The 13,652-nt window shown below is 38.6% G+C and overlaps 1 protein-coding gene across 2 annotated transcripts in view; it reads right to left on the reverse strand.

Moving 5' to 3' along the window:
* Positions 1 to 13,652, reverse strand: part of MCPH1 (Microcephalin) — a 56,608-nt gene that overhangs the window by 24,126 nt on the left and 18,830 nt on the right. For both annotated transcript variants that reach the window (XM_067101729.1, XM_067101728.1), the window contains exons 5-6: positions 11,743 to 11,904; positions 11,316 to 11,470 (exon numbers count right to left, since the gene is read on the reverse strand). In XM_067101729.1, coding sequence (XP_066957830.1) covers positions 11,316 to 11,470; positions 11,743 to 11,904 — 317 coding nt within the window. The remainder of the gene's footprint in view (positions 1 to 11,315; positions 11,471 to 11,742; positions 11,905 to 13,652) is intronic.

A 13,652-nucleotide genomic window follows, 5' to 3' on the forward strand; every position in this document is an offset into this window, starting at 1 on the left:
TATGTTAATGTAGTAAGCTGCTTTGTGATTTTGAGGGTTTATTTTAACATTTTATGGGTATTTTGCTGTGTTTACATTAATATTAACATTTGAAAATTAGTAAATATTTTTTTATCATAAAAAAATGTATTCAGTCATGGAAATAAAATGAAAATACAGTAATTAGTGAATATTGCTCTACGAAAAAATCTGTGAATTAGTGAATTTTCCACGATAAAATTAGAGATAAGTTCCATGAATTTAAGGAGGAAGCGTAAAGTGAAAGGAGAGGATCTCCCTCTCTCAATTTCATCTGTCACTGAGAGTCATTGGGAGCCATTGAGTGTCACTAAAAGTCATTGGGGAGTCACTGAGTCATTGAACATCACTGAAAGTCACTGGGAGTCATTGAGAGTCACTGGGAGCCATTGAAAGTCACTGGGAATTATTGGGAGTCATTGAGAGTCACTGAAATCACTGGGAGTTATTGAGTCAATGAAAGTCATTTAGTAATTGAAAGTCATTGGGAGTTATTGAAAGTCATTGGGGGTCACTGAGTCATTGGGAGCCCCTGGGAGGGGGGAAAAGAGAAATAGAAAGTATTCAGTCCTTGGAATGGGAATATGGAATAGAAAACAGTAATTGGAAAGGGAGTCTGCAACAGAAAATAGTCACTGAAATAGAAAAAAAGAGATAGAAAACAGTCATTGGACAGTGAATGGTAAGTAGAAACTAGTTACCGGTACTGAAAATGATAAAAATAAGGGACTTATATGTATGCATGATATACAGACACATAATACAGTAATATATATATATATTTTCACATATTTATAAAATTCGTCCCTTCAGCCCATTAGCTAGGAAATCAAACTTAATGGTGGCTGGAGGAGACTCCACAAGGGGGGGCTGAACTTATGTAGGCCTACCCCCATATCGCCTGATTTGGGGGACCATACAGACCTCTTAGCCCCAGCATCGCGATTTTTTTTTTTTTTTTTGGGGCGGGGAGAAAGCCTTTAGGAACAGAAAGACCAGTCACGACTGTAATTGGGCTGCTATGCTGACCCTTAAGAGACTTAGCTAGAAGGCCTATTGTTTTTCGACCTTGGTGCAAGCTGTGATTGCCTCTTCCAGATTGACTGATGTCCTTGTGCCCAACCCTAGAACTCGAATGAGAGGAGATTGTGACCTCATTGCTCACTCCGTCGCGGACCGCAAAAGCACCCAGTTGGTGCAGTCTCTCTTACCTTTACACTGGCAAGGTTTCAAGACTTCTGTGGCAGAAATTCATCTTTTGCAAGCGAGCTCCATGCACAGATGCAGTAAGGTATATCTTGAAGTTGCAATTAATGCCAGATTCTTTTTCTTCTCATGAATTTCTCTCCATTTTCATTATTTCCAACTTTTCATTCTCCTAAAACATAGCCCCATTGCTTCCAATCAGCCTAGCACACACATTTGGCCCTCATGACTCATCCCAAGCTCAAATTAAATTAGTTCAGTGGTAATAATTAGAGCATTCCCACCACAGTGTTACCATGTGCTAATCAAATCTAATTGATCAATTCCTCCATTGTGCATACGTAATTTCATGTAAGAGAAAGTCATTTGATTTGAATGCTAACCTGGAATTCTCTTCCAGAATCCTGTTATCTGGCTCTTCAAGGGGTCTGCCCCTGCCCTTGTGGACCAAAATTTCCCTAGACGTTTAACTGCTATCCTGCCACGTACAAGAGTCTTCTGATTAAATGGTCAAGGGGCGCTGGGCACAGTTCCCCCTTTGCAAACAGTTGCTAGAACTACCCAAAATCATTCACCCAGTTTCAACAGCAGAAATTCATTTTGCATGTCAAACTGTTTCCAGGCTGTAGCCCTTTCAGATTCAGTTATTTGCTATGCATTGTCTAGCTTTTATTGCACATTGTATGTGCTTGCTCAGTCAGTCCTTTCATATTAATTTTCTGATTGCTCCATTTATAAATAAATTCAGTTTAAAGTATTTACTGTATTTTAAAAAGGCGACCTCCACTTCTCTGTTTGCTTAGATGTGATATCAAGGAAAGTCAGTTTATTCATTACATTTATCGCTTATATTCTGAGTGCTATGTGTTGGCCCTTAAGGCAGTTGACAAAAAATCCATTTTCATTCTTCCAACCGGCCTCAGAATATATCAGTGGCGATCTTGCCAACGATCCTAGTCAACTAGTAATGCTAGCTTCGCTCTTACTAGACTAGGAATGATATAATTCATAAATAATTTAATTCCATTATTCACAAGGCAAAAATATAAGGGTGACAGAACCGAAGCCAAAGATAACAAGGTAAGGGGTATTATAATTGTTGTAAAATTAAAGATACGTTGGGAACAGATAGGGAAGAAGTGTCTTAAAAAAAAAGAAATGATAAGCAGCATAAATTTTAGTTAGAATATCGTAAGGATAAAGGCAAGAGCCCAAAAAAGTTCTTAAGTTAGCAATGCAGAATAAGTGCCTGTGAAATTTTGTGTTGTGAGAAGAATAGCAGCTGTGTTGTGATGCCAGACGACTAATAGTTAGGAATTAGGAAGTGTTTTGCCAGGGATTTATTGCATGTGTTAGCCATGAACAGCTAGCTAAGTGTGTTGTCCAAAAACAGTTACGGCAGAGGAAGTGTACAATTCCTGCGTTAGTGAAGTGTAGTTCAAAAATTCGTGATGTTAAAATGTGTGTGACAACCTCTAGCAGCTCAGCGCATGCGCCTTCCATTGTCTCATTCCCACATTTCAAAGACAGTCATATCCAGTTCAAATTTACATTTAATGTTCTAAGTAAAGTAGAGGCATTACTGATATTTCAAGTTAAATCATTCGATTCTGCATATCAGCACCAATAATTCAGTCAGAAAAGTTGAGTGCTCCTTTTCTTAAATTTTAAATCATCGATTGTTGTATCACTTGATCGACGTCTCCAGTAACCATCAGTTGTTTCTCTCCTGCGCACCCAGTTCCACCTCTCATCGTTCACTTGCTGAATGAAATTCCATTTCCTTCAGTGGAGTTGGTTGCACTGCCTCTTAGTGCTGTTCCCCAGAACACACCGGCACCCTAGCGCCACCAAGACACAGTCCTCATATATAAGCCACTGCACCTGTACCTGAGATACAGAGTGCCAACAACAGTATATCCGCCCATAAGGACCTTTGCTCCTTCAAGATCACTTCCACTTTACCAGCGTATCCACCCATAAGGATCATTATTCCTTCAGGATCGCTCCATCATTGTGACCTTTGCACGGCACACTCAACCACAGTGCCACCTTATTGAAAATGTGCCACGCCACTGAAGTGCCACCGAATTACGGGACACTTCCCCACTGTCACAGTCCATCTCTCCTAGTCATCCTAAGAGACTATAACCATGTCATTAGCACAGCGCCAAGCTCTCATGAACATGGGCAAGGATGCAGGTTACACAGGACGGGAACTCACTCCGTGGGTGAAAGAACAGCTGGATGACATACTCCAGCTGGAACGAGAAGAAAGAGAAGCTCAGAGGAACTGCGGAGAGGCTAAGACACCAAGAGACCTAGCTCTCAAGGAGAGTGAGCTAGTTCTCAAAGAAAAGGAGCTCGAGCTGGAGGAGGCTCGAAAAGAAAGTGCTGAAGCTATGGCGATCCAACAAGCCTCTAACCCCACACCTGCTGCACCAAATGCTCCGATCTCAAGCATTAATTCCCTAGTCCCCAAGTGGATTGAGGAAGAGCTGGAAGCATGGTTGGAGGAAACAGAGGTGTTCTTTAAAAACTACAACACCATTGAAACAGAGAGGGCCTTAGTGCTTGCCAAGCACTTGGAAGGAAAAGCTAAGGCAGCCCTCCGCTCACTGGAGAACAGTCAGAGGCGACATGGTTGAAGTTCGTAGGGTCATCACGAAAGCCTACGAAATAACCCTGGAGAAATGGAAACAGCAGTTCCGAACTCCCAAGTGGGACAAGACAAAATCAGTTTGCATTGCTGAAATACTCTCTCTCTCAGGTTAGCTGAAACTAAGTTCAAGTGTTAGGAAAGCGAAATTTAAACTCGCTTCTAGGCAAGAATTACAAGGTTATTTTACCAGTACAGGTAGTCGTCGACTTACGACCTATGCGACTTACGACTGACCGACTTTCGACGGCTACGACAATATAATAATATATAATAATATTTAATTTTATATTTTGCTAAAATACGTCGAGTGTAGCGCGACGATACTTTTTCCCGCTACCGCAGCGCTCATATCCGAGAGATGCTCAGCTTTCGGCAGCATTGTGTGTTTGTGTCGTTTGAAAATGGTAAAAGATTCATATTTTTGTAATGTATTTTCTATTTCTATTTTTTGCAAATAAATGTAATAACAAATTACCGTATTTGATGGCTTATAATACGCATGTCTGCATAGGACGCACCACAATTTCAGCAGGACATTGAGGGAAAAAAAAAAAATAAGGTTTCCTAGCCTATGCTCATATGATTTTGGTAAGTAAAAACTGTAGTATTAGGTTATCATATGCATATTGTTTCTTACCAACAGAATCAACAAAAACATTAATAAAGAGGTTATTTACCATATTTATATTTATCAAAATATGTATTATACAATCAGCCATTTACTACGATCGAATGTTTTGTCTGCTGCTGAAAGCTACCTCATAGGTTTACCAATAGATCGCAACACATTCATTTGTAAACATCGTTTCTTACCGCCAGAATCAACAAAAACATTAATAAAGATGTTACCTACGGTAATATATGTTATATATATCCATTAAATAATATAAAAGTATGCGATCAAGGGGTAAAATTCAATAAATAAAAATGTTTCCTATGTAACGGCTCGAGTCTCGTGAGCAACTGAACAAAGCCATGTTATTATTCTTAAAAGAGAATGCTAGCACGAGTTACGAAGTATGAACTCAACGAAGCCTTGTTATTGTGCCTAAAGAGAATGGTAGCAGGAATTGTCAACCACCAATTGATCGAAGCCATGTTGTTATGCGTAAAAAGAATGTTAGCAGGAATTGCCAACTACCAACTGAACGAAGCCTTGTTATCCGTAAAGCTCTCGAGATAATCACCAATAGGTGGCAGCACACGTACTGTTTATATCTATAAATGTGGAATGCGGCGATCCGCTGTAGACGACGATAATGATATTAACATTTTAATGAAAATATCAATAATAACAACGTAGATATTGATTATAATACTAGCAGTAGTAATTGCGGTGATGGTAAGTGTGATAATGATAAATATAATTATAATAAACTTTGTTTTTTAATAGGTTATTAGGATAACACCGAATTTTACGCTAGGCTACAACAACTACGTGACGTTTCATGTATAATTTCGGCCAAAATTCTTAAATTTTGAGCCTACATTATGTACATAGGATGCAGGGGGATTTTTTAGGCCATTTTTTTAAAAAAGTGCATCTTATACGCCGTCAAATACGATATGTATTTAATTCAAACCTATAAATAAACAAAAGTAAATAATCGTCATACGTGTAGCGATTGGCGATGCAAATGGCGGATAAGAAAATGTAAACAGACCAGACAGATGGTTTGAATGCCTACAATAAAAATGTTAAATACAGTAATAAAAGTAAGTATTAATCAAGGAGTTCAAGCATGATAAGATTTCATATGCTAAACGTAAAAATAGGTACTATACATGCACATTTTTTGGATAATATAAAATGTATATGTAGGCTAGTCATACTTAGGAGATATGATGGATAATATACGTAGGTACAGAATACATGTACATATGTGGTTGGTCGACTTACGACGAGATCGACTTCCGACCGCTCTGTCGGAACCTAATGCCGTCGTAAGTCGACGACTACCTGTATCCGCCTATCCCGGGTATTTCCCTGCAGTCAGGAAAGCCCAGACAGTGTTTGTAAACAAAAGGGTTCATTCAACCAGTGTCTAAAAATAACTCGCATCAACCTAGAGTCAGACGACCTTCACCCCCACCCCCCCAACTCCCCGCGTGCCTACCCAATTCTTCATTCATTGCTAGAGTAATTTGGCCCTGTAACTTTGTCCATACTTGGGATACTCTCAGCAAAAAAAATTTTTTTAAATCCAAATTCCACATCCTACAAGACAGAATTTCCAAGTCCTATGAGATGAATCCAATTTCCAAGTCCTACTGGACAAATCCAAATTCAAGTCCTACATGACAAATCCAAATTCAAGTCCTACAGGACAAATCCAAATTCCATGTTCTACGAGACCGAATTTCCAAGTCCTACGGGACGAATCCAATTTCCAAGTCCTACGGGACAAATCCAAATTCCATGTTCTACGAGAAGGAATTTCCAAGTCCTATGGGATGAATCCAATTTCCAAGTCCTACGGGACAAATCCAAATTCCACATCCTACGAGACAGAATTTCCCAGTCCTACGGGACGAATCCAATTTCCAAGTCCTACAGGACAAATCCAAATTTCATGTTCTATGAGACGGAATTTCCAAGTCCTACGGGACGAATCCAATTTCCAAGTCCTACAGGACAAATCCAAATTCCATGTTCTACGAGACGGAATTTCCAAGTCCTACGGGACGAATCCAATTTCCAAGTCCTACGGGACAAATCCAAATTCCATGTCCTACGAGACAGAATTTCCAAGTCCTATGGGACGAATCCAATTTCCAAGTCCTACGGGACAAATCCAATTCCACGTCCTCTGTGATGTCCTCAAATCCCACGTCCTTTGTGATGTCCTCAAATCCCACATCCTTCGTGACGTCCTCAAATCTCACGTCCTCCATGACGTCCTCAAATCCCACGTCCTCCGTGACGTCCTCAAATTCTGTCCTTTGTGACGTCCTCAATTCCACGTCCCTCGTGACGTCCATCCACATCCTCCGTGACGTCCTCAAATCCCACGTCCTTCGTAACGTCCATCCACATCCTCAATTCCACATCCCTCACGACGTCCATCCACGTCCTCAAATTCCACGTCCTTTGTGACATCCATCCACATCCTTCGTGACGTCCATCCACGTCCTTCCATGTCCTTCGTGATGTCCATCCACGTCCTTCGTGATGTCCATCCACGTCCTTCGTGATGTCCATCCACGTCCTTCGTGATGTCCATCCACGTCCTTCGTGATGTCCATCCACGTCCTTCGTGATGTCCATCCACGTCCTTCGTGATGTCCATCCACGTCCTTCGTGATGTCCATCCACGTCCTTCGTGATGTCCATCCACGTCGCCGTGATGTCCATCCGTCGCCTTCGTGATGTCCATCCACGCCCGCCGTGATGTCCATCCGTCGCCCGTGATGTCCATCCACGTCCTTTGTGACGTCCATCCACGTCCTCCATGACGCCCTCAAATCCCACGTCCCTCATGACATCCATCCACGTCCTCCGTGACATACTCAATTCCACATCCTTCGTGATGTCCATCCATGTCCTCCGTGACGTCCTGAAATTCCACGTTCTTTGTGATGTCCATCCACATCCTCTGTGATGTCCTCCAACTCCATGCCCTTCGTGACATCCATCCATGTCTTCCGTGACGTCCTCAAGTTCCATGTCCCTCATGATGTCCATCCACGTCCTCTATGACGTCCTCAAATTCCAAGTCCTTCGTGACGTCCTCAAATTCCACGTCTTTCGTGACATCCATCCACGTCCTACATGACGTCCTTCTTGATGAAGCAAATTCTACGTCTGCTGCGACGAAATAAGTTCTAAGTCTTACGAGACAACAGACCTACTGTCCCCGTAATAACCAGCTGAGGCCGTGCAAGAGATAAAGTATATTCCTTCAATTTAGCCATTCAGGCTATCCCCTACCAAAGTCGGCTCCTGATCCCATTTATTTTTCAATCCAAATTCCTTTAACTTTAGAGGGTCCTACAAAATAAATTTGTCAAAATGTCAACTGCAAGAGCCCAACACAATGAGGACTTTAAGTTCTACATGCAGGCAGGAAAAGACCTGGGAATGTCAGTCCAAGAATTACGGTACTGGGTCCAGGGAAACCTAGACGCTGCAAAGGCGGAGAGGGAGATCGAAAGATATTGATTTTTGTATAAAGATATGATAATAATTAATGTAGAATATGAAGAGATGAATGAATTTACTTTGCATTTTTATATCCTAAAGATTATAAGCATGAAACATAAAAAGGGTGGGGGAAAAAAGTTATTCTTTTGAATGCCATTCCCTGAAACATAGTCCGCAGATTAATGAACTATTTCATTTCGTTTTCATTTGTCATACCATTTTAGTGCACTTGATATTGCAGGCAAACTTTCTATATATTCATATAGAAACTGGATAGAAAATTTGTTCGTTACAACTACAACATGCTCCATGAGATGTCTTGGGCGGGGGAGCAGCAGTACATTCTCCCATGACATCTCAAGTCAAACTGATATCCCTCTCTCCTCTACTGAGCTACTAGACTGGCTGTGTATGAGTTGCCAGAACTCATTTATGGCCCATGGAAGTGATCTGATCACTTTTCCCGCAATTTTCATTCAAAATGTATGGTGCGAAATCTTGAACACGTATGTATGTTACCCGGACCCCACCACAAAGCCATATGTAAAAATGTATGTATGTTACCCTTCCAAAAGAGGTTAAAGGTAATGTTGTAAGACAACTTTAAAATTATATTCACAGGTTTTAGTACAATAGTTTAAGGTATATTTGGTGTCTGAATTATTAAAATAAGCAGTTATAAGCATTTTTATAGGGGAATACCAAATAAAAGCAGATTTTCACTTAATGCAGGTAGTTGTGGTCCCTAAGCCCCTTGATAAGGGGGAAATACAGGAAGGAATGATCAGTGCAAAATGTAAGAAGTAAAGTAATTAACCCTTAAACGCCGACTGGACGTATTGTACGTCGACTAAAATTGTCTGTTGGGTGCCGAGTGGACATACCGTATGTAGACTACAAAAAATTTCAACCTTCGGTCAACTTTGACTCAACCGAAATGGTAAAAAAATGAAATTGTAAGCTAAAACTCTTACATTCTAGTAATATTCAATCACTTACCTTCATTTTGCAACAAATTGGAAGTCTCTAGCACACTATTTCGATTTATGGTGAATTTTTGAAAAAGACTTTTTCCTTACGTCCGCGCGGTAACTCGGCCGAAAATTTCAGAAATTCTTTCATCATTTTGTCGTAATTTTTGCATCGTTTTATATTAGCCGTTACTTAAGGTTTTATATATGAAAATGTGTGCAATTTCATGTAAAATACAACAAAAAACAACCCATGGTTGTAGCTTTTATCAGTTTGGAAATATTTTCATATAAATCACGATAAGTGCCAAAATTTCAACCTTCAGTCAACTTTCATTTGACCGAAATGGTAAATAAACGCAATTGTAAGCTAAAACTCTTACATTCTAGTAATATTCAATCATTTACCTTCATTTGGGAACAAATTGGAAGTCTCTAGCACAATATTTCGATTTATGGTGAATTTTTGAAAAAAACTTTTTCCTTACGTCCGCGCCAGAAATTCTTTCGTCACGTTGTCGTAATGTTTGCACCGTTTAACATTAGTCGTTACATAAACTTATATATGAAAATGTGCACAATTTCATGTAGAATACAACAGAAAATAACTCATAGTTGTAGCTTTTATCAATTTTGAAATATTTTCATATAAATCTCAATTAAGTGCCAAAATTTCAACCTTCGGTCAAATTTAACTCGACCGAAATGGTCGAAAAACGCATTTGTAAGCTAAAACTCTTACATTCTAGTAATATTCAATCATTTATCTTCATTTTGCAATTAATTGGAAGTCTCTAGCACAATATTTCGATTTATGGTGAATTTTTGAAAAAAACTTTCCTTACGTCCGTGCGGTAACTCGGCCAAACATTTCGGAAATTCTTTCGTCACGTTGTCGTAATGTTTGCACCATTTTATATTAGTCGTTACATAAAGTTTTATATATGAAAATGTGTGCAATTTCCTGTAGAATACAACAAAAAATAACCCATGGTTGTAGCTTTTATCAGTTTTGAAATATTTTCATATAAATCACGATAAATAGAAAAAATTCTACCTTCGGTCAACTTTAACTCGACCGAAATGGTCGAAAACTGCAATTGTAAGCTAAAATACTTACAGTCTAGTAATATTCAATCAATGACCTTCATTTTTCAACATACGGGAAGTCTCTAGCACAATATTTAGATTTATGGTGAATTTTTAAAAAAAACTTTTTTTTACGTCCGCACGTTACGAATTCATGCATCATTTTGTGATAATATTTTCTCTGTGTTGCTTTGATCGTTTTACAATTTGTTATATACCAAAATCATTGCAATTTAGTGTACAATACAAAAAAAAAAAAAAACTCGTTAGCTTTAACCGTTTTGCTCACAGTGCGATTTGTATACAATTATATATGAAATTTTTTTTGTGCTGTCATATATTTCAATATTTATATATGATATTTTTTTTCATTTCTGATGGTTGCATGCTAAACTTCAGGCAATGACAAAAAAAGGAGCCAAAAATGAACTGTTAATCTTAAAAACTAAGCGTGCTGTGATTTTTTGAAAAAAACTTTTTTTCCGCTTCAGCGCCAACTCCCAAACGCCGCCGACATACGACAGACACTTTTGTAAATAGAGGCTCGGCGTTAGAGGGTTAATTTTAATAAAGTTAGCGAAGAATATTATAAGTTGAAGGTACCTGTATGCATTTCATTTGAGAGAACTGGATTTGATCTGGATGTAAGTCAGAAATTTTATATAGGTATATATACAAAATTCTTATACCATCCATCATTGTATCCACTTTCACTACAATATGGGTCCAAACTGGGTAGCAGTCCTATACTGCTCACAGCATCTATAATTTAAAATACTGCAAAATAACGAAATATACATAATAAAAATACAGTTATATATAACTAAGATTAAAAAATTATCTACTGTATTTAACTGCCACTATCATATCCACTACTATGTTTGAAAACATTACCTTCAGATATATTTATAGTATCGGTCAAGTAAGATCAAATAAATCAATGCATCCTTTTGCTCATCTTAAAATTGCACAAGAACAAGACTTAGGATGAGAAGAGAACTCATTTCACATCTAACTCAGGCAGGAATTGCACAAGAACAAGACAGAGGATAAGAGAACTCATTTCACATCTAACTTTAAAAGGAATAGCCGACATAAAATTATTCAAGGTAATGATAATGATCCATGTCAGATAGCTTAGGACAACTTGAACACTTTCAAATTTCAAATGAGCTAGACATTAACAATCTTAGAAAATCTAAAACCAACTATGAAGTATCTATACCTCTTATAAAGTCTCTTTGACAATGGAGTAGTGAAACTTGCATCTAAATCACTTTCTGCTGAGGAGGTCTCCACACCGCAACCAGACTGCCTTGCCATTTGCTGTTTAGGTGTCAAGAGATGACTGATCCCAAATAATGGCGAATTTACATCCTCCTAAGAAGTAATCCACATACAAGAAAAATATAACAAATCAAAGTTGGCCTTAAGTTCTTATCAATTGCAATTAGTAATGAGAATAGTAAACAAGAATGCTATAAATGCTATTAAAGAAATCATAATTTTCAGCCCTGTAAATAAACTGAGGGGAAAGTTACTTTTTTAGCTTTCAATCATCTTTTCCTTCAACCTGTTCACTTTAATTACCATCTAATTTTTTCAATATTAAATTTAAGTGGCTCTCTAAAATCAATGTTTTATACACTCACCTCAGTATCTACAGACTGATGTTTTGGAGTACAAATCCCAAGATTTTCCTCCAGTGACGGAGAACCAACTGAAGATTTCAAGACTCTCCTTTTTCGCTTAGCTTTAATTTCAGCAATCCGTTCCTCTTCACTTAAATCTCTAGGCTGCATTGATTTCTGTTTCTAATTGAAAAAGTATTATGAACAGCATAAGAACTAAATCCTAAGTATATGAAGTTTCATCTAATTAAGAAATTAAAGGACAACTGGTAATCTGTATATGTAAAACTTACTTTTTTAAAAGTACAAATGTGTTGGAGATTTATAAGAACATCACACTGAGAAACTGGTAGTAGGGAAGTTCTAAATTTTCAGATCTGTTATCTCAGACTGATCAAACACACTACACAAGTTCCATTTCAACATTATCAGCATGTTCGAGTACAGTTTCCCCTCTTAACAATTTTTGGAAATGCCAGCCACCTCTAACAAGGGTACCCTGCAATGTAACAGTTCACAGCTACCACAGGCTGAGCATTGATTAAGGCCCACTTACACAAAGAAACTCTATACAAGGTTTGGGAATAGGATGAGGGACTTTCCTATATAATTCATCAGCTTCGATGAAAAAAGCCAAGCTTGTGGAGCTATGAGAAGGGACCTTTTTATAAGATTAACAGGTTTCTGTGAAAAAACACCAAGCTTATGGGGATGGGAGGAGGAACTCCCTGTGATTCACCAGGCTGGAAGGTAACTTCCTGAATATATAATGGGTTTCTATGAAAAAGAAGAAATCCCAGCTTGTAGGGCTGGCAGGAGGTAACTTTTTGAATATTTAAGTGGTTCTATAAAAAGAAAAAAAAGGAAAAGCAAGCTTGTGAGAGGAGGAACTCTCTATACAACTAATGGATTTCTATATATATAAAAAATTATGCTCATGAGCAAGGAAGGGGAAACTCCTAAACAATCAATGGGCATCTATGAGTTAGAAAAGAATACTGCGCTGATGAGGCTGGGAAGACAGAACTCCCTATGTGATATATGGGTTTCTGGGTCTCTCTAGAAAAAGAAAAGCAAGCTTGTGGGGATAAAAGGAGGGAACTCTATAACTGATTCGTAGGTTTCTATGAAAAACAGAAAAGTGAGGATGGGATGAGGGAATCTCTATTATGAGTAATATTTTCGCAAACTTGTGGGGCTTAGAGGATGGAACTACCTATATAGATAGCAAGAGAAAAATGAGTTTCATGGGAATGGAAGAACTGCCTATATGACCAATGGGTTTCTATGAATAAAAGAAAAGAAAGTTCAAGGGGATGGAAGGGAGTAACTACATGTTTAATGAATTTCTATATAAAAAACAAAATCAAGCTCATAGGACTGGGAAGAGTGAACTACCTATATGATCAATGGGTTTCTATGAATAGCAGCGCAGCAGACCAAAGGCGAAATTCCTTGGCCTTTACTGCTCAGACAGCCTGGGCACTAAGGCCAAGGTTGTCCCTTCACAATGGTTGATGCAGCCAGGTATCCACAAGGCATGGCAACTGTGGGAAACCTTAATGAAAGATTTGTTTGCAACCAGTCCAGACAAGATGCAAATTAGTTGCTCAGCCCAGCCAATTTCTCAAGCCTGGAAGATAGGTGCCTTCATGCATCCCAGACACAATCTGAAAGCTGACTTATTTCCTCCATTTGTGAAAATTAGAAAAGTCATGGACAAGATTGTAAAATCCAGGAATCTTAACACAGCATTTACAAATCATCTCTGGTCAGATCATAAGTGGTATATGGAGTGCATTTCCTACTGGCAGAACTACCCAGGAAGCTCCCAAGCTTAGAGGAACTCCAGCACCAACCACACTTCCTCAGGTTATACTTGAATCTAAAGACTGGATATTCACACTTCAGGATTTTCCATAAGTGTTTTT

The sequence above is a fragment of the Macrobrachium rosenbergii genome, chromosome 57 (genome assembly GCF_040412425.1).
Source record: "Macrobrachium rosenbergii isolate ZJJX-2024 chromosome 57, ASM4041242v1, whole genome shotgun sequence".
NCBI lineage: Eukaryota > Metazoa > Arthropoda > Malacostraca > Decapoda > Palaemonidae > Macrobrachium > Macrobrachium rosenbergii.